Source organism: Rattus norvegicus, chromosome 20 (assembly GCF_036323735.1).
Source record: "Rattus norvegicus strain BN/NHsdMcwi chromosome 20, GRCr8, whole genome shotgun sequence".
In the NCBI taxonomy this organism is placed as follows: Eukaryota; Metazoa; Chordata; class Mammalia; order Rodentia; family Muridae; genus Rattus; species Rattus norvegicus.
In genome coordinates this window covers 49,188,380-49,209,241 of record NC_086038.1, presented here as the reverse complement: position 1 = coordinate 49,209,241, position 20,862 = coordinate 49,188,380, and the positions used below count along the sequence as shown (strand labels likewise).

At 47.1% G+C, this 20,862-nt stretch overlaps 1 protein-coding gene across 1 annotated transcript in view; it reads left to right on the top strand.

Moving 5' to 3' along the window:
- Positions 1-5,201: 5,201 nt before the first annotated feature.
- Crybg1 (crystallin beta-gamma domain containing 1) overlaps positions 5,202-20,862 on the top strand; it is a 196,368-nt gene continuing 180,707 nt past the window's right edge. The window contains exon 1 of the mRNA XM_063279640.1: positions 5,202-5,532. Within this exon, the coding sequence (XP_063135710.1) occupies positions 5,366-5,532 (167 nt within the window). The 5' untranslated portion in view covers positions 5,202-5,365. The remainder of the gene's footprint in view (positions 5,533-20,862) is intronic.

Genomic DNA, 20,862 nt, shown 5'->3' with positions numbered 1-20,862 from the left:
ATCTCAAGATTCAATGAACATCATCTTTTTAATATATGAGTGCTATAAAACCGTTTATGACATTCAGATCAGCTTTAAAAGTCCATGTTCTGTCTACTCAATTATTTTTGGCAGTTCTGCAACTTTATTTGACATTCAGCAGTTAGTTCTCATCCACATTGACTGTCTGTAGATTTTTGAATGTGGTAGCAGGCACATAAGTTACCAGCGTGTAGAGCTTGTTTGGTGAATCCTCGTCCTCGTTACACTTCCTGGACAAATGTACTCGGATGTGGTACGGAACAGTCTTTATTCCCTTGTCCCAGATGGCTTTATTGAGCCTGGTGTCAAAATACAGCTAGAAACCGAGTTAGCTGTTTTTGATTTTATGTTATATCATTAAGTTAAAAATATTTATAAATTATAAAAAAATTTTTTAAAGTACCTTCAACTAGCACTGTTTAATTAGCTCAGGATTCTGCCAGACAGTTTTGGTCTGGGGCAGCGTCAATGCATCTAATGCTGTCTTCCCTATGCCTGGACCGGGGTGTGGCTTATGTGGAGGCTGACCGGTCTCAGATGGCCTCACATCTGTCATGGTTGGTTATTGATGGCGATTGTGAGTCCCCCACACGCCTCTTAGGCAGCTCCAGGCACATAGCAAGAATCCAGAAGGAAGTCAGGTGTAATCTCCTGCAGTACTCAGGAAGCTGACAGAGCAGTGTTGCTATGAGTTTGAGGCCAACCTGGTCGAGTGAGCCCAAGCCAGCTTGAACTGTAGGGTGAGACCGTCTCAAAGCAAACGTGCAGATGTGGGAGTCTTAATGAAGCACTGACCTAAACTCTGCTGTGCAAGGAGGTTAAAGTTCTGCTTGTGTTGTGTTTGCCAGTGAGGAAGTCTCGCAGCCCGATTTAAGGATTAAAAAAAAAAGACGTGTTTATTTGTGGGGTATGTGGAGAATTACTGGCATTTCTACAGTCTGTCAGAATGTCAGTTTAAATTCAGATTAAAACGAAATAGAAACAAAATTTGACAGAGAAAGAAGAACCAGTGTTCGTTGGAGGGAACTTGCCTCGAGATTGGTCAGATCACTGGGTAGAGGGAAGGGTTACTCATGTACCTTCCCACATGTCGTTCTGGCCTTAAGTTCAATCTACCTATGGAGCCTCCAGATTTCAATATGTTCGAAACAAAGCTTGCTTTTTTATATGCAAAGACTAATCTTTCTCCAGTATTTCTGTTTTAGGCTAATGCTGTCTATCTGCCTAAGCCGGAAGGCTAACTGCTTAGTAACCCTTCATTATTTCTCCTTCTTCTTCTTCTTCTTCCTCTTCTTCTTCTTCTTCTTCTTCTTCTTCTTCTTCTTCTTCTTCTTCTTCTTCTTCTTCTTCTTCTTCTTCTTCTTCTTCCTCTTCTTCTCCTTCTCCTTCTCCTTCTCCTTCTCCTCCTCCTCCTCCTCCTCCTCCTCTTCCTCCTCCTCCTCCTCCTCCTCCTCCTCCTCTTCCTCCTCCTCCTCCTCCTCCTCCTCCTCCTCCTCCTCCTCCTCCTCCTCCTCCTCCTCCTCCTCCTCCTTCTTCTTCTTCTTCTTCTTCTTCTTCTTCTCTCACTCCAAGTCCTGCATTCCATCTCCTACATTTTTGTTCCACCAAGGGAATTCTTTGTGTGTGTTGAGTGTGCATGCCTGAGTGTGCATGCCAGGACAGGTGTGTGTGTACATGCACATGAGTGAGTGCATGGTGTGTGTGTGTGTGTGTGTGGTGTGTGTGTGTGGTGTGTGTGAGGATGTGTGTGTGTGGTATATGTGTGTGGTGTGTGTGTGGTGTGTGTGTGTGTGTGTGTGGTGTGTGTGTGGTGTGTGTGTGAGGGTGTGTGTGTGTGGTGTATGTGTGTGTGGTGTGTGTGTATACATGTGTGTGAGGGTGTGTGTGTGTGTGTGTGTGGTGTGTGTGTGGTATGTACATGTGTGTGAGGGTGTGTCTGTGTGTGTGTGGTGTGTGTGTGTGTGTGTGGTGTGTACATGTGTGTGAGGGTGTGTGTGGTGTGTGTGTGTGTGTGGTGTGTGGTGTGTGTGTGTGTGTGGTGTGTGTGTGGTGTGTGTGTGGTGTGTGTGAGGGTGTGTGTGTGGTGTGTGTGTGGTGTGTGTGTATACATGTGTGTGAAGGTGTGTGTGTGTGTGTGTGGTGTGTGCTGTGTGTGTGGTATGTACATGTGTGTGAGGGTGTGTCTGTGTGTGTGTGTGGTGTGTGTGTGTGTGTGGTGTGTGTGTGTACATGTGTGTGAGGGTCTGCTTATGGAAACCAGAGTTTTTGAAACAGGAGTCAACAGTGTGACAGAGCCATTTCTCAAGTCCCCATTCCCTTTGATCCGAGGGCCCCATCTTCTGACTTCCTGCAGAAAAACTCTAAGCTGGTCTTAGTTGATTTACCTTAGAGTTTCCTCTCAACTTTGAGCCATTCCAGAAAGCCCCCTTTGTAAGACCCAAACTTGTTCACACCACTTCTCGGCATGAAAAGATAACCATGTCCTGTGTTAGCTGCCTTCCCACTGGTCTGACACAGACCTAACACAATCATCTTATAGAGAGAGAGGGCTTGTTTTGGTCCACTCTTTTAAGTCATAGTGTATGTTGAGTTGACCCACCGCTCTTGGGGCACCCATGATGGCGAGGAAGACCACTCACCCCAGGCCACAAAGCAAAAGAGAAAGGCAGGAGAAAGGGCCTCAGATCCAATGATCCCCTTCAAGGATGACCAGGAGACCTCCTAACACTTAAAGGGCCCACCAGTTTCAAATTCACCACATTAGACTCTGAGCCTTTATTATGTGGTTCGGGGAATTCTTAAGATCCAAACTGTAGTTCTAATGCCCATGGAGCCAAGGCTGGGCACTGCAGGAGCCCGACTTACAATGTGCTCCCCCTCCAGCTCTGCCTGCCTGACCCATCTCATTTCCTACCTCTCTTCCCACCCCGTGCCCTCTTCTTTAGCTTCCCTATCAACAACACATGCCCTTTTGCAATCCTTGCCTTCGGTCCATCCTGTTCATTCTCTTCCTTGGATATACACCCTCTCTTCTCTCTCTCTCTGGTAAATTCTTACTCATTATTCATCAGTGACAACTCACAAACTGGCCACCTCCCTGTGGATGAGCCACCAAGACACAGTCACTTCTCAATTCTTATTCCTCATTGCCCTTTGCTCTGGAAGTGGCCACTGTTCACACACTGACCACACCACATGGCTTCTTTGAATACCTTCTCTGTTGACCCTTTTTTTTTTCCTTTGAGCCACCATGTTGTTAATGGGGATTGAACTAAACAGCCAATCCTCCTGACCACCGAGCCATCTTTCCAGCCTGCCAATATTTTTTAACCACATCAATTCCGTTTCTCTGAGGTGGAACTTAGAAAGCCAAAAATTTCCCCTGTAGTTAGAAGCAGCTAAAGTACTCAGATTCTAATTAGGTGTAAATTAGATTTAAAAACTGGAATTTGGAGGCTGGAGAGATGGCCCTGAGGTTAAGAGCACTGGCTGCTCTTCCGAAGGTCTTGAGTTCAATTCCCAGCAACCACATGGTGGCTCACAACCATCTGTAATGTGATCTGGCGCCCTCTTCTGGCATGTAGGTGTAAATGCAAATAGAACGCTCAACGTAAACGGATCTTTTAAAAACTGGAATTTTTAAACACTTGAAGAAACATGAAAGTGCTACAAAACCGCTTGTTACCGGGTCCCTGTACAATTCACCAACGCTGAGCCTGTACACATTCTGTTACTGAGTTTGAACCCCTGTGTGAGTCTCCAATAGAAGTGAATGCTTATGTCTGAGGATCACACCAGCTTTATTTAAAGTAGCGCCAACAAGAAACAACCTACACATCCACCCACAGTGGACTGTGGGATCGTCATACCATGCAATAAGAGTATACTTTTTTAAATGGCTAGAAGCAAGAATATGAATGATTTTCACAGATGAATACTGAAGAGAGGGAGAGAATTTCAAATCAACAGAACACATATGCGGTTCCTTTCACTGAAGTTCCAGAAGAGGCAAATTACCCACTGGTAATAAAGGTTGGGCTATATCTGGTCTGGTTTGCTTTTGTTTGGTTTTGTTTTGTGCATCTAGGTATTTAATCAAGCTCTTACCTTAAGCCCAGACTATAATAGTGTTTTCTCCCCCCCCCCCCATTTTTTTTGTTATGTTTTATTTTTGACTTTTTGAGACAGGGTTTCTCTATGTAGCTGTGGCTGTCCAGGAACTCACTCTGTAGACCATCAGGGTGGCCTGGAACTTGCAGAGATCCCTCTGCCTCTGCCTCCCAGGTGCTGAGGTTAAAGGCATGTGTTTCCCTGCCCCGCCATGATATTCGCGTTTTAACCATAATGTAGTTTATATCTTGTTACAAATGTGAGGAAAATAATGGGATGATGATGCGTGTGGTCTGAATGAGAAGTGAAGGCATAAAAACATGAGCTGCATCTTCAAAGAAGCGAAGAAAGCGTTGCAGCATGGCGGCATTCCGCTTCAGAGCCGTGGTCTTAAGCCTCTTCATATATGTTAATGATTGTAATTGTACCTTCCTTCACTTAATACCACTGCCTTTGCATATTAGTGCGGCTTAAGTAAAGAAAGTTACTAGCAGTAAACGATGTGACAGATACCTTACGCCTGACGTTTAATTCACTGCGAGGACTACATCGAGCCCTTTCAGAACTGCAAATCTTCGCTGATGTCCTTCTCCATGTGTTTTTTTTAATCCCTCGATGCTTTGTGAGATGCGAATCCAAACTAATTCTTCAGACTCTTGAGGAGAGTGGAGAAGTTGGCACTCGTGCTTATACACAGCATCAAACACCGCCCAGCACCTGATTGCCCAAGCCTCCCAGGGTGAAGGAGTGCTAATTGCTGGGCGGCCTGGCCAGGGGACGTGCCTCTCCCATCCTTCTCCCGTGGAGTTGGCTAAGCAACCACTCACCCTGCCAACCGGATGGCCAAGAGCTGCCAAGGAACTCCAGTGGGTGACCCATGGCAGCTGCATCCCTGGTATTTCAGAAACAGGACCAGGCTCAGAGGACGCAGTTCCCGAGATGTCCGGTAGGGGGGTGTCTCTGTGCCGCAGCCGGGGGCGAGGGGCGGGGCTGCGGTACCTGAGGCTCGGACACTTCTGCACCTGACCTCGCGGGGGCGCTGCGGAGCTCGCGCCGCCCAGCCTGGCTCCGTCCCATTCCTTTAACCCTCCGCCAGCCCTCGCAGGGGCAACAAGGGGGCGGGGTCGGGCAGCGAGCGTGATAGGGCGGGCGAGCTAGCGCCCAGGTGAGTTCTTCCAGCGAGGCTGGGCCTGGGAGGACAGCACCTGAGCCCGCAGAAGAGGCACGAGAGGAGATGCCGCTGTCTCCACCATCGCAGGGCGACTCCAGGGAGGCCAGCCCGTCGAAGCCCCCCAAGAAACACCCCACATTCCACCTCTGGCGCTCCAAGAAGAAGCAGTCTCCGTCGTCCAGCTGTGGGGTGTTTATCCCACACCCGCCCGGGGCTCTCGGGGAGATCAGGTAAGCGCTGCGTGTTCGGACGCCCCCTGCACCGACTCCCTGCTCCGTGGTTCAGCCGGTTTTGCAAAATTCGTCCTGCCCCGAAACTGTGCCACAGGGACCGGGACCCCCAGACTGTTCTCTGGTGTCTCATGCGTGGGGCCTTAGTTTTAACTTTCTCAGTCTGCACTTGCAGCTGAGAAAAGCAGGAGGGCAGTGAAGGGTTGGGATCGAAATGAATGCCTTTAGGAGTGCCTTGGAGCTCTGGAAATACTTTTGATTTTAGTACCTTAATCGTAAAGAACCCCATGTTAGTCTCCATTATTCTCACAAGAGCGAGTGGAGGAGGACGTGGAGGGGCTAGTTGACTCTATTAAGTGGATAGAGAAATGGAGGACCTGGGGTAAACAACCCCCACATCCTCCCACCCCCTGAGACTCAGTGAGTGGCCAAACCAGGGAGTAACTAGTTCTTAAAATATAAGGATTGAGACGTACCTCAGTGACACAGTGCTGGCCCAGCTTGTGCCAGTCCCTAGGTTCAATCCTCAACACCGAAGAAAAAAAAATAGCTATTGTGCTTTTAAATCATACATAGATTTGTGTGTGTGTGCTGGTTTTATTGTAAATGTATAACTTTCAGTTATCCTAACAGAATGGATGGTTGGTTTCCTGTCTATCAAAATGTAATAACACATGACTCTTGGTATTTTATTCAAGAGAAAACATCTTGGTGCCAAAGTGACAAAGAGATTTTCCTTCTAGAGCCTTTCTGTATTTTAGGCCAGTCAGGAAACACTCCGTTCTGTCCTCCAGGACTGTGAGGAACTTTGTACCAGCGAAAGCTCTGAAAAGCAAATGTGCTTGTTAGCCCTTGGAGTATTTTTCTCGTCAAGGCATCTTTACAAATGTTTCATTACACCTGGGAGAAAGTTCTTGAAATTTAAAGAGGATGGACAAACTTCTGGTCAGTGTAGCGTCCACTGTGCCCAGGTCTTAGCATAGCTTTTATTATTTTCACGATTACTTGGAGTCTCGCAAAAACCCCGGGCCCAACAGAACCATCATTCTCATGCCATGGCCTTCCAGGCACTGGGAACGCAGGCCACGTTACCATCATAGCTTCCTCCCGTGTCCCTCATCATCTCTAGGTCGTTCTTAATACCTAAAACATTATAAGCGGTTGCTAAATATCTTACTTAGTGAATAATGTCAAGGAAAAATGGTTTTATGTTTAATGCAGATACAATATTTTCCAGTAGTACTTTCTCTCTATTTTTAAATTTAATATTTAGCAGTGTTGGGGGGATGCACACATAGGCATGCACGTACGCACACATGCACATGTGAGCACGCATTGCCTAGACACCTAGGACATCGGGTCCTTTGGAACTGGTGTTCCAGGCTGTTCCAAGCTGCCAGATTCAGAGGTTCAGCGAACAGAATGTGGGTTCTCTACACCCTTAACCACTGAGCAATCTCTTCCATCTCTGGCATTTTCAATGTTTGGTTGAGATGTGGAAGTTGATTGTATCAGGAAACAAAATAAAGTCCCTCCGCTGACCCCCGTCAGGGTTTGATATCATCCACAGTTTCAGGTGTCCAGTGGGCTGCCTCGGAATTACCTTCCCTCTTCTCAGGATAAAGAAGACTAGGTTACTTGTCTCAAACACGAATTTAAAACTCTCATCATAAAAGCAAAGCTATAAAGGGAGGAACGAGGAGGTAGGTAGGACAGGGAAGTGCCTGTTTTCCGAGAATTGTCAACCGTACCTTACGGCTCTAGATTCTCTGTATCCTGTGAGTGAACGTCCGTAAAGCCAGCTGTTCCTCACCATACACTAGGGTGAATACGGCTGCCTCTCTTCCTGCAGCTTGCTCACAATGTCTTCCCACCTTGGCCTTGGCAAACATGCTAATCCTGTGCTATTTTCATAGGAATACTTACTGCACAATGGGGTCACAGCATGGCCAGTCTCACGTTTTCTCATCTTTGTCAGAGGCCAGCAAATGCGCTCTGAGGGCCGTGGTAGCTGTGGCCAGAGTGCCCGCCCTCGGCAGCCCTTAGTGGGTACAGTCATTGTCCATTTTAATTGATGTTCTGTTTTGCAAAGAGTTCATTCAGGGCCTGGATTCTCTGAGTTTGAATTCCTGTGTGTGTGTGTGTGTGTGTGAGTGTGTGTGTGTGTGTGTGTGTGTGTGTGTGACACCCAGGTACGTCATCCTGGCAAGTTACTAACCATTTTGTGTCATAACATCCTCATTCAAAGAAAAGGAAATAAAGATAGTTGTTCAATTAGACAGATGAGTGTACCCCAAGTGTCTCAGGGCACTGACTCTTTAAGTTTTTAATTTTCTTTTTCATTTCGCTTTCTTTAAAAAAAAAAAACAAACAACATTTTATTTTATTTTAAAGCTGGGTGTGGTAGAATGTGCCTTTAATCTCAGAACTTGGGAGGCAGAGGCAGGCTGATTTCTATGAAGCTGAGGCTAGCCTGGTCTACAGAAAGAGTTCTAGGTCAACCAGGATTACAGAGTGAGGCCCTGTTACAAACCAAACCAAACCAGATTTTTTTTTTTTTAACATTTAGAGAGAGAGAGAGGGAAAGGGAGGGAGGGGTGGGGAAGGCAGGGGGAGAGAGGGGAAGAAAGGGAGGGAGGGAGAGGGAGAGAAGGGGAGGGGGAAAGGAGAGAGAGAGAGAGAGAGAGAGAGAGAGAGAGAGAGAGAGAGAGAGAGAGAACAAAATTAGAAGAAATTGGTGTCAGGGCTGTGGCTCACTGGTAAAGGGCTTAGCCTGCATAGTGAAGGCCTCTTTGCACCTTTAGTGCTGCTTCTCTCCCAGGCCCCCTCCCCCCAAAAGAGCTCTTAACTTCAAGCCAAAATACAGTGAATTAAAATGGTTGCCCTGGAGCTTAATGGATCTCAAGCAGAAAGACACCAACTGCTGTAGTCACATTTCTCGGAGACAGCCAAGCTCAGATGGCGGACAGGTCTTGTTACGCTCTAAAATCCCGCAGGCGTTGCCTCAGCTGGGGGGACAAGGAGAAAGAGTTTCAGGGAGAATACTTGTCTTAGGTAGGGTCCCTACTGCTGTGCTAAAACACCATGACCAAGAGTAACTTGGGGAGGGAAGGGTTTATTTCAGTCTCGCTCCATATCATAGTCCATCACCAAGGGAAGTCGGGAGAAACCTGGCGGCAGGAGCTCACACTAGACCATGGAGGAAGGCTGCCTGCTTGGTTGGCTTGCTCAACCTGCGTTCTTACAGCTCTCGGTATCAGCGGTCCAGTGGTTAGCACCGTAAGTCTTCTTTACCTGTAAACCAGAAATGAAGGTGTTTCCCTGTGAGGTCTGCGTAGTATAAACAGAAAGGCCCTGTGTCCCAGTCAGGGTTTCATGGCTGTGAAGAGACACCATGACCACAGCTAATCTTATAAAGGGAAATGTTTCATTGGGGCCGGCTGACAGGTTCAGAGGTTCAGTCCATTGCCACCAGGGTGGCAAGCTCAGAGGAGGGCAGGCAGATGAGGTGCTGGAGAAGGAGCTGAAAGTTCTGCATCTGGGCGGGCAGGCAGCAGGAAGACAGACCCATGGGGCCCGGCTTGAACTTCTAAACCCTCAAAGCCTGTGAAACACTTCCTGCAACAAGGCCTCCACATCTCCAATGACACCACTTCCTCTTAGTCCACGGGAGCCATTTTCATTCAAACCACCACACTCTGGCAGGGATGAGTGGTTGCAGGGAGGAGATGACGGTGAGGAGATCTGCCATTATTTTAGTAATGCCTATATATTTAATGCACACACGTGTACCTTTAAGTTAAAGTAAAGAACTTCAGGATCCTAGAAGAATTTAAAATTATCTCCAACAATCTTTAATTTCCTGTAAATATGTGGGATTTTTTTTAAGGCAGGTCTTACTATGGAACCATGACTGACCTGGGACTTGAAATGTAGACCAGGTTACCATAGAGATCTAACGGGACCACATGGCCCAGGATAAATGGGATGGGAATGTGTGTGGGTGTGTGGGGGTTGGGGAGGCGAGGTGAGTGTCAGCCTCAGATGAAGATATCAGGCGTTGGCTCCCTCCCCTCTCCCAACCTGGTGCCTAAAAGTCAGAGCCCCACTATCAACCCGAGTAAGAATTTCCTGCCCTGACAGCTACCAGGCTTTGATCCTTGTCTGACTTTATAAGGTTTCCCCCTTGGTTCCCCTCTCCCCTGAGTATGCAGATGAGGTAACTTCCAACACTCCTGTCCTGAACAGTTGTACAGGGCCACACAAACCCTGCCCCAGAGACCCTGGCCACCTCTGTAGTGGCATAAATACCACCACCCCCTCTAAACGGAACCACCTCTCCAAAGCTGTTCCCAGGTGTGTGGTTCTTTACCTGGGCACCCGCTGCCGACCAAGGCCCCATTGCACCCACCTAGCCAGCCCAACTTCCCTCCCTCCAGCCCAGTATGCAACAGGCTGGCTCTCCCACGGGGAGAAGCAGACACAGAACAGCACAGATCCACGTGCCAATGCCAGTGCCTTCCCATATTGGGATTAAAGGTGTGCATCCCATTCCCAGTTTATGGATGTGTCTGAGCAAGGCCCCTCGTAGGTTCAATCCCAGCACCAGCAATTAAAAAGAAGAGAGGAGGATGTTAACGTATCTCGTTAGGAAGCCAAAGCTAGAGTCAAAAGGAGTTGCTTCTGAGGTGAATTCAGAGCCCAAACCCAGTGTTGGTAAGCTTGCCACTTATTTCTGCCATCGTCACCCCATTCACTCCTGCTCCACACATTGAGTCATAGCCCACTCAGTCCATGTACGTCCTGGGAAGTGACTTAAGCCCTTTCCGAGTCTTCAAAGGCCCTGAGACTTGGGCTCACCTCTTCTTACTCCTGCTTTACGGTCGACTTTCCCTTGGAGGTAGGTGTTGGGAAGTGTCAGGGGCCTCATACACGCCAGGAACCCTTCTCTGTCCAGCCAGAACCTTGGCCCTGCTGCTTCAGCTTCTGACTATAAATCTGAGACCAGCGAACGGCACTCTGTTTATCATCAGTGGGCTGGACATATCAGATGCCGTCCTTGTTGGAACATTCCAAACGCACGCCTGTCTTCAAGATCGAGTTCACCGACGGGTCGCTTGTGTTTCAGCAGTGTCCGAGTGGAAGAAGAGTGATTTATTTATTAGCAAACCTTTGTCTGACTGGGTTGGAAAGGTTACAAAGCCTGAGTCGTGTGCCTTTCTGTTATCCTTGAAAAAGTCTATCCAACAATTGCACAGCCTCTATCTTACATTGCATTTGTTTGTGTAAAAGATTTGGAGATCCTGCTTGTGAAAGCCATGTAATCTTAGCCTTAGAAACCATTTCCTAGGATTCCGGATGGCTGTTTGTGTGTGAAAGCTCACTCTTGTACCGTGGGTGCATGTGTATGTGCATGTGTGTGTGTGTGTGTGTGTATGGCATGTATGTGTGTGTAGGTATATATGTATGTGTGTGTCTGTGTATGTATATATATGTATGTCATGTGTGTATATATGTATGTGTATATGTATGTGTATGTATGTATCTGTGTGTGTCTGTGAGTATATGTGTATATATATGTATGTGGGTGTATGTGTGTATATATCTGGGTTTATCTGTATGTCCGTATATGTCTGTGTGTATGTGGTATGTATGTACATATGTGTGTGGGGATATATGTGTGCATGTATATATATGTATGTTATGTGTGTGTCTACATATGTATGTGTGTTTATCTGTGTGTGTCTGCGCATTTGTGTGTGTGTGCGGTCTGTATGTACATACATATGTGTGTGGGGATATGTGGGTGCATGTATATATATGTATGTTGTGTTTATCTGTGTGTGTCTGCGCATTTGTGTGTGTGTGTGTGAGTGTGTATGTGTGTGAGTGTGTTCTCAAGATTGAACCCAAGGTCTCACCACTTTAAGCCGCTTAGCATGGACTGTTACCCTCGCCTCTATCTTTTTACTGAAATGATGGGATAAATTGAAATTCAAAAAGACATTCCTTAGATTCAGCCAACTGGAAGCACTGAGACTAAGAACTAGAGAAATGAAATTAGAGGTGATTCCACCTAAAAGAATTTCAGTCTAGTAGAGGGTGGGGCACGAGGACGAAACTGACTCAAGGAGTGGATGATGCAGTGAGGAAACAAAGCCTTAACCCAGTGTGTCGAGGTCAAAGGGATTATCCTGAGGAAGCAGCAGGTATGTCTTCCTCTGGTTAAACTTTATGCATATCGAATAATTAATGAGAAATTTTATTTTCTGGTATAAAAATCGTGCAAGGCTCCACATCTTCTTGGGTTATGGTTCTCTTCCCTTCCATTCAATCCCAGACCAGAAGAAAAGCCTGAGAAGCTGTTATTTTCATGGTGGCACTTGGGCAGACAATGCCCATGCCCATGGTTGTACGGACGAGCTCATGCAACATGCGGGGTCTCGTTCAGATCTCACTTTTCAGTTCAGCACCTAGAAATGAAGCTCAGACGTGGAACATGGCAGACTGATATCAAAGCCCTGGCTGAAAGTACAAGTTGAAGGGATTCCCCTACCCGAATGGCTGGCTGGAAATGAAGGAGTCTGGGTGTTCAGGTGGGTTTACGGCTCAAAGAAGGGAGTCCTTCGGAGTGTCCGGCTAACTCGGTGTCTTCTTGGTCTCTTAGATGATGCCGGAGTTGCCGTTAAGGGGTCTGGCTTAGTCCCTGCTCCTCGTATTTCTTTCCTTTCTGTATTTGCTTTAGAGGCAGATTTGTGTGTTTCAGACTAGCCTCAACTTTGAAATCCTCTTGCCTCAGATCCTAAGTGCTGGGCTGCAGAAATTCGTCTCTTGGCCAGGAATGTAATATTGGCTCTGAGTTCAATCGTGAATAACAAAAATCCCCACCAAGACCAGGTTTTATCCGTACCACAGCCTGTGATGCCAACACACGCCTTCCCCGTGTTCACTTTCGAAAAGTGTCTTGTCTTCTATCCAGAGGGCACTGATGTATGAGTTTGCATCTTGTGTTTTTGTTTGTATGTATGTTTGTGTGTGTGTATGTTTGTGTGTGTGTTTGTGTGTGTGTTTGTATGTGTGCATTTGTGTGTGTTTGTGTGTTTGTATGTGTGTTTGTGTGTATATGTTTCTGTGTGTGTGTTTGTATGTGTGTGTCTGTGTGTGTGTGTGTGTATGTGTTTGTATGTTTGTATGTGCATGTGTTTGTATGGGTGGGTTTGTGTGTGTGTGTATGTTTGTGTGTTTGTATGTGTGCATTTGTGTGTGTTTGTGTGTTTGTATGTGTGTTTGTGTGTATATGTTTCTGTGTGTGTGTTTGTATGTGTGTGTCTGTGTGTCTGTGTGTGTGTCTGTGTGTGTGTATGTGTTTGTATGTTTGTATGTGCATGTGTTTGTATGGGTGGGTTTGTGTGTGTGTATGTTTGTGTGTTTGTATGTGTGCATTTGTGTGTGTGCTTGTATGTGTGCATTTGTGTGTGTGTGTGTGTGTGTGTGTGTGTGTGTGTGTGTGTGTGCAGTTCAGAAGATAACTTGAAGATCAACTTCTGCTTCCACTCTGTGGAATCCAGGGATGAACTCAGGTCGTTAGGCTTGCTGGCATATTCCTTTACCTGCTGAGCCATCTCACCAGTTCTTCCATCAGTTTGTAAAGGAAGGTTGTTTTTGTTTGTTTTTAAATCGTGAGACTGTCTAACTAAGTTGCATAAGCTGGTCCTGATTCATTCTGTATCCCAGACAGGCCGTGAGGTTGAGGTCCTGTTGCCTCCATCTTCCACATAGAAGGTTATCCGTGTGTAAGTTCTGTTTCCGATGGCCCCCTCAGTGGTCCCCACGTTAGCGCATCATCCGATGAGCTACAGAGAGACCTTAGCTGTGTCCTTAAGGCAGACGAGCCAGAATTCCATTCGCGGTAACCCCAACCGCTCTGCCAACAAGGTACAGCCAATGTTGTGCCTATAACTAATACAGAAAAGTGAAATGCAGGAGCTAGAGAGATGGCTTAGAAGCTAAGAGCTCGGCTGTTCATGCAGAGGTCAGACCTTCCTTCCCAGGACACACATGGTGGCCAGCAACTATCTGTCACTCCAGTTCTAGCTCTCTCTTCCAGCCTCTGAAGGCAATGCAGACACAGGCTGCACAGACGCAGGCAAGACACTCACACACATAAAACAAAAATAAATAAGTAAATCCTTAAAGACTACTGTATACATATCAAATAACTTAATAAATTTTAATTGTGTTTGAATTTATAAAATGTAATTAAATTTATAAAATAATACAGTTTATTATAATAAAATTATTAAAATATAATCAATGTATTTTAAATTACGTGTCTCTGTGTGTACGTGTACACATTAGTGCAATGCCTGTGAAGGCCAGAAGAGGGCGTCAGATCCACCCAGGTAGAGTTACAGGTGGTTGTGAGCCACTGGATGTGGATGCCAGGAACTGGACTCAGGTCCTCCACAAGGACGGTGCAAGCTCTTAGCCCCTGGGCATCTCTCCAGCACACAAGCAGAGCGATTTGTTCATTTCTGTTGTTGCTGTTGCTGTTGTTTATTGGTTGGGGGGGTTGGGTTTTTTTTTGTGGTTGTGGTTGTGGTTGTTTTTTGAAACAGGGCCTCCCCCTCTCCCTCCCTCTCTCTCTCTCTCTCTCTCTCTCTCTCTCTCTCTCTCTCTCTCTCTCTCCTCTCTCTCTCTCTCTCTGTAGTCCTGGATGTTGACCTTGAATTCCTTACATAAACCAGGCCGGCCTTGGAATCACAGAGATCTGCCTGCCTCTGCCTCGTGTTTGTCAGTGATAAAAGGTCGCTTCGGTTATAGGGTCGGCCTGGATTGCACTTGTCACATTAGGAAGCCCCTCTATGGAGCTTGAAGCTGGTGCCTCGACCCACTGCATTTTATTCACCATTCATCAAACAAACCTTTTCTGAACGCTGGTGGACTCGTAAGCATCCCGTGGGTACCGAGCTTGTTTGCTGTTAGGGAAGGAGGCAACAGGAGCAACTGGTGAGAGCCATGGTGAAGTGTCTTCTTTACCTCCTGTGCATGCAGGAGCCAGGAGCAGGCCCTTTTCAAGCCTGTGCACTGAGGTTTCCCCAGGCCTTGCCGGCAGCCACTCTTGGCTCCCTGTCCCCCACCACCCCACTAGGCTCTTGTGAAAGTTGTCCCTTAAAACAAGAAAATGTGATTACTGCGAGGGTGAGGTCGGGGTACAAAGGTATTCTGTGTCAGTATGGCCTACTCAAAACAAAATTTTGGGGGGAGCTTGCACAATTATTGACCAGGAGTCTTTCGTCAGATCATGTTTGAATGGAAATGAGCTATGGTGTTCCCGTGGGTGTCATAAGCTATTGTATTCCTATGCGTGTCATATTCCTGTGTGTATCGGTAAGCATGTTTAGACAAGTGAGCTAAAAGCTAGATTGGATCGTTTTCAAGAGGAAAGCCAAGTGTGCCCGAGTGCCTGGCCTTGATCACGGTTGAGACTCTCACTGGTCTGCGTGTTAGGGTTGTCCTGATCTTACCCCGTAGAGTTTCTGGTCCTTTGCCCTACGTGCCCTGGCCTTTCTGCATTGGTGAGAGTTAATTGTACCCTTCTCTGTTCTTTCGCTTTTATTAAACCTTTAAAAAATGCCTCAAAGGGGATTACCAGTCCCTTATGAATCATAATCGTTGAAGGGGCAGGCACAGAACGTCCTCGGGGAATATCTGCATTGACTTCCCTGCTTACACAGGCTTGCCGCTTGCCTTTCTCTTTGCATAAACATGCGTGGGCCCCAGTTCCACCCATTTACAAGGCGTATAGAAGTTAAAGAGGAATACACAAATGCTCCTTCTCACACACACATACATACATACACATAAACACTCACACACATACACTCACACAGGTACACACACTCATACATGTAAACATACACTCATACATGTACACACACACTCATACATACACACACACAACCATACAGATACACACACATATACACTCACACATGTACACACACTCATTCATATACACACACTGTCTCTCATACACACACACACAAATCATATATATATACTCACACACACTCATACATGTACACACATACTCTCATACATACACAAACACAATCATACAGATACACACACAATCATACAGATACACACATATACACTCACACATGCACACACACTCATTCACATAAACACACAACCATACACATACATACACATATACACTCACACATGTACACACACTCACTCACATAAACACACAATCATACACATGCATACACACATACACTCACACACATACACACACTGTCTCACACACACACACACACACACACACATCACCACCACCACGTCTCCACACATTTATTTATTTTAAGCAGGGTCTCATGTAACCCATACTGGCCTCAGATTTCATATGAAGCAGATCCTGAGCTCCTGACCATGCTGCCTCCACCTCTCCCAACTGCTGAGATTTTGGGCATCTCTCGACACCAGGCTCTACATGTCCTCATGATGCTCAAAAACTGACCAACAAAGGACAGAAGTAACTATACGTTACTTTAGACATGCTGTCTAAGGAAAATAGACAACATCAGGATGATGGAGAAAGAGAATTCTTTTCAGCTAGGTAATTTCCCAGTCCCTCCTATCAATTAAACAAGCATAGGAACTTTGATCAAAAAGAAGTAGGCCAGCAGGGTGCAGTGGTGCATGCCTTTAATCCCAGCCCTTAAGAGGCAGAGGCAGGCCGATCTCTCAGTTCGAGGCCAACCTGGTCTACAGAGTGAGTCCCAGTACAGCCAGAGCTACATAGTGAGATGCTGTGTCCTAACCAACAAACACAAAAAAATGAAAAAGAAATAGGCCAGGGAGTTCTTCATACCCTTGATCTCTACAGTTACTTTCCCGTGCAGTGCACCATGTAACCTCTGTGACAGCTGTGCAGAGCGGGCCACCCAGCCTCACAAGGACCTTTGAGAGAACAGATCTGAAAGAGATGACTAGATACAGCGCAATATTTAAACCCAATCTTCCTGATATCCAAACTCATGACATTTTCACCCAACTGAAGAAACTAAATTACGCTATGGAATGAGGGGCTATTGGAGGGTGTTTGTGGGTGAGAGGTAGACAGGTAAAGAACAGAACTATGGGGCAAGGCATAGGGGCGCACGCCTGTAATCCCAGCACTTGGCAAGATAGGGTGGAGGCAGGAGGATTGGACGTTCAAAGTCATCTTTGGCTACATAGAAAGTTGGAGACAGAGATTGTGTTACATGAATCAGTGTCTCAAAAAAAGGGGAGTGGAGAAGAAATCTAGATAGCACTTGCTGTCTGTGGTGGTTTGGACAGAAATGGCCCCCATAGACTCCTGTGTTTGGATGCTTGGACCGTAGCGGGTGGCACTATTAGGAGGTGTGTTCTGGTTGGAGTAGGTGTGGCCGTTTTGGAGGAAGTGCGTCACCGTCAGTCACCGTTGGGATGGACAGTGCTCAGGCTGTGCCCACTGTGGAGCAGTCTCCTGCTGCCTGCAGATGGAGATGTAGAGCTCCAGGTTCCTCAGCACCACATCTGCCTGAGCGCTGCCATGCCTCCCGCTCCGTGACAGCAAGGAACTAAACCTCTGGACCCGTGCGGTGGCCCTAACTCAATGTGTCCCTTTATGAGTTGCCGTGATCACGGTGCCTCTTCACAGAATGGAAACCCTGAGATGCTCTCACAACTGTCACTCTTCAATGAACCAGGAAAGAGGCTTTCTATCCTGATAGTCTGAACCGTTCCAGTGCCATTGTGGAGAAGGGGGGCATCCAGGATGAAAGCTGCCTTGGGAGATCATAAGTCGTCTTTCTTTTCTGGGTACCCACAATGGGTGATTTGGGGAGAATCGGTGACTCGGGCCCTGCCATGTTAACCAAGCTTGTAGTCCTGATGCTTCTGCATAAGTAGAGAGTCTGGGGGGAGGGGTGCTGAAGGTTTTCGCTCTGCACAGGACTGCCACACCTTAAAGAAGCAGGAAACTGCTGACTCCCCAACGTCCACGTTTATTGGACATGCTGTTGATTTGGAAGATGCAGGTTCTTTGATAGATGGGGCTTTCTTTTTCTACTGTATGCGTGAGTCCTAGGGATTGAACTTGGGTAACAGGGCTTGGCAACAATCACCTTTACGTGATGAGCCATTCATTGGACCCTCTTGTCTTTCTGTACTATTATTTCTTCTGTTCCTTTCCCTTTCTTCTTTTTGCACTGATCGCCTTCCGCCACACACCCTGCCTTTCGTTCATTGTTTGTTCATTTGCTTGCTTGCTTGTTTGTTTGAAAATAGGGTCTCACACTGCATAGCTCAGGCTTATCTGGAATTTACCGCATACCCCAGGCTGGTCGTGAACTCCTGGCAATCCTCCTGCATCAGCCTCTCGCACGCATCCTGTTCTGTGCTGTATGGTCTCCAGTGACAGCGCCTGTGAGTGTGAAATCAATGCTCGCCATTCACTGAGCAGACGTGGTGAACACTTCCTGCGTGCCCACCCTGGGGTGCTCTGTGGGCTGCTGAGCCCTTCACGCGCTATAGAAAACAGTCACACCCCACTTCTTCCAGAGAAGCAGCCATATCCACCCTTCAAACAAAGAAAAGTTTCCAGGCTCGCCTGTCCGATAAAGGGGAGAGCGTGCTTACACGTGTGCAAAAGGCTGAAGGGTCAGGAACTTCAGGAGACAAAGGCTCACACCTCTGAAGAGTCGCCTGAGGGGAGGAGCGCCAGGGGGCTGCAGATGGCGTCAGTGCCGGAGCACGTGGGCATGACCAGAAATGCAGTTACCAAGTCTCCAAAGGGACGGCATTTCTATTTATATCAGAGACGGATGACAGGTGTGCACAGGATGTGTCTGTATGTGAAGACATAGGCACATCCAGATGCTGTCGGACTTCCTTCGTATTTCTACGAGGGGCTAGATTACCTGGCAGGTCAAGCCTGTATCTCTAACATCAGTAGATCTAAACCACGCGTGATGACACGCGTCTTTAATCCTGTACTCCTGGGGCAGAAACAGGTGGGTCTCCGAGGTTGATGCTAGCCTGGCCCCGTGTTACTTTAAGTTATTAGAATTTGTAGTGGGGTTGAGAACGGCCTTCACTTTGAATGCCACATTGGAGGGGGGTGAACTAAGTTTCTAAAGATAATTAGATCAATCTCTATATGCGTCCTGTGTAGAGAAGCCTGGCTGAAGCTCTGTGATTTTTCTTTTTTTTTTTTTTTTTTTTTTTTTGCAAATGACACCTTTTGATTCTTCTTGGTGGCTGAATAACTTCTTGTGCATTCTTGTGCATACATATCTTATACATTTTCTTCATCTGTGTATCTTGATGAACAGCTAAACCAATTCCACGGCTTCTGACCGGCACCATCACAGGCATAGGGTGCTAAGGTATCTTATGGGCATGGCTCTAATGCGTGGACCTCTCCTATAGCTCAAAACTTGCCATCCCCAGCCCCCCCCCCCCCATCCTCTCTCTCCTGGGGACAGTAATAGCTTCCTGCTGTGGGGTTGCTCAGGAACCCTGCAATTCCTTATCTGTTTTACCTCACCTGCCTACAACTTGCAGACTGAGTTCTTTGAATGACCTCTGTGGGCCACCTGGCCCCTGACGAGATCCCGACTGACTGACGTAGCGGGGTGCTCACTCTTTTGATTAGATTTCAGCATGGAGGTTTTATACTGCTGAAGGGTAAAAGACAACCCAGAATCCGGTAATGGAGTTAAATGAGCTCAGGTCAGAGCTGGGGCTTAGGAAAACCGGCATAGATTGGATGGGAGTGCTTGGGTAGGACAGAGGGAGAAGCGACTGCCACTGGAGCTGGGAGGAGAGGTGATTCCTTCAGCCTTAGCTGAGCAGGGCCCTTCCAGGGTTGTCCCTCCTGCTCTTGGGAGACATGCTCATCCGTGTGTGACGTCCTCTGTGAGCATTTGCATCTCGTTCTAGCCTCCGAACCTTTGCTCCAGACCTCCCCTCGGAGAAAGTGCATTTGGGATGTGTGAGCCCACAGGAGCCACATTCTTTTCCGGTCTTTCAAGGAGGCACAGAGCCAACTTCATTCCATTTTGCTTCAACTTTGAAGTGCAGTCTTTGATTTTTCTAGAACAAATTCCACAGCAATTATCAAACTTAACTGGGACTGCTAACACTCCAAAGATCCACCTTTCCTCCTCAGCAGGAGCTTGACCTGTGGATTACCGAGGCTCCAGGACTCAACAGCGTTACTTAAAAGGCCTAGTCCTCTAAAACACTTACCTGCATACCAACGTACATACATGTATGCATATACGCATACACACATGTGTGTATATGTGTGTGTGTGTGTGTGTATGAATGTGCTCATGATCTATGTAGAACATTGTTTATTATGTCCTGCTCTAGGAAATGAATTACTTTAACCGTATTCCGCTATAGGTCTACGGAAGGATAATTCTCCTAAAATTCACCATACAAAATTAGCTTCGTTTGCTGACAACTGCTGCTGGCAGAAGACATGGAGGTCTCACAGTTACAGAAGTGAGTGTGGAGGGTGCAGCTGCTGCTGTGACATCATGTGACTCTCTTGGCCTTTTGTTTTTCCTTTCAAATATCTGGTTTTAGTGTGTGTGTGTGTGTGTGTGTTAGCATAGAAGAGGGCATCAGATCTCCTGGAGACGGAGCTTCCAGTCTAGGGACAGAACTCTGCAAGGGCGGTGAGTGCTCCTAACCACTGAGCCACCTCCCAACGCCTCCATTGTGTTTTCTGACTCTTCCTTGTTATCTGTCTCCCTCCCTAACCCGATTGGTCATTTTCTTCTGCTCACTTTGACTAACTACCCAACAGAAACAACTCCAGGGAGGAGAAGTGCGTCCTGGGTCCTGGCTCACGGCTCCAGGGCTGAAGTCCACTGTGGCAGGACAGTCATGGTGGTGGGAATGTCATGGCTGTGTCAGCTGCAGTATGAGGAAGCTTGCCACATCTTGCAGGTGGACCAGGAAGCAGGCCCAAAGAAAAGCCAGGTTACAACCCTCAAAACTCACCCACCAGGTCCCGCATTCCAAGGGACCAGCCGGAGGACACGTTCAGCACACAACCTTATGAGGGTAAGGGACACTTGACGTTCAAACCACAGTGCTAGGTGCATAGAGAATCAGCAGCTGGGTTCATGACTGTACACTTCCTGCTCCACCAGGACCATGAGGTTGCCTTTCTCATGAACACGGCACGGTGCACAGGAAGTCCCTGGTTATTCCTGGAGGGATGTTGGTTGTGTAGTCTCTGTTCCTGTGCTGCAGATTGAGCAACTGAGGCCTGAC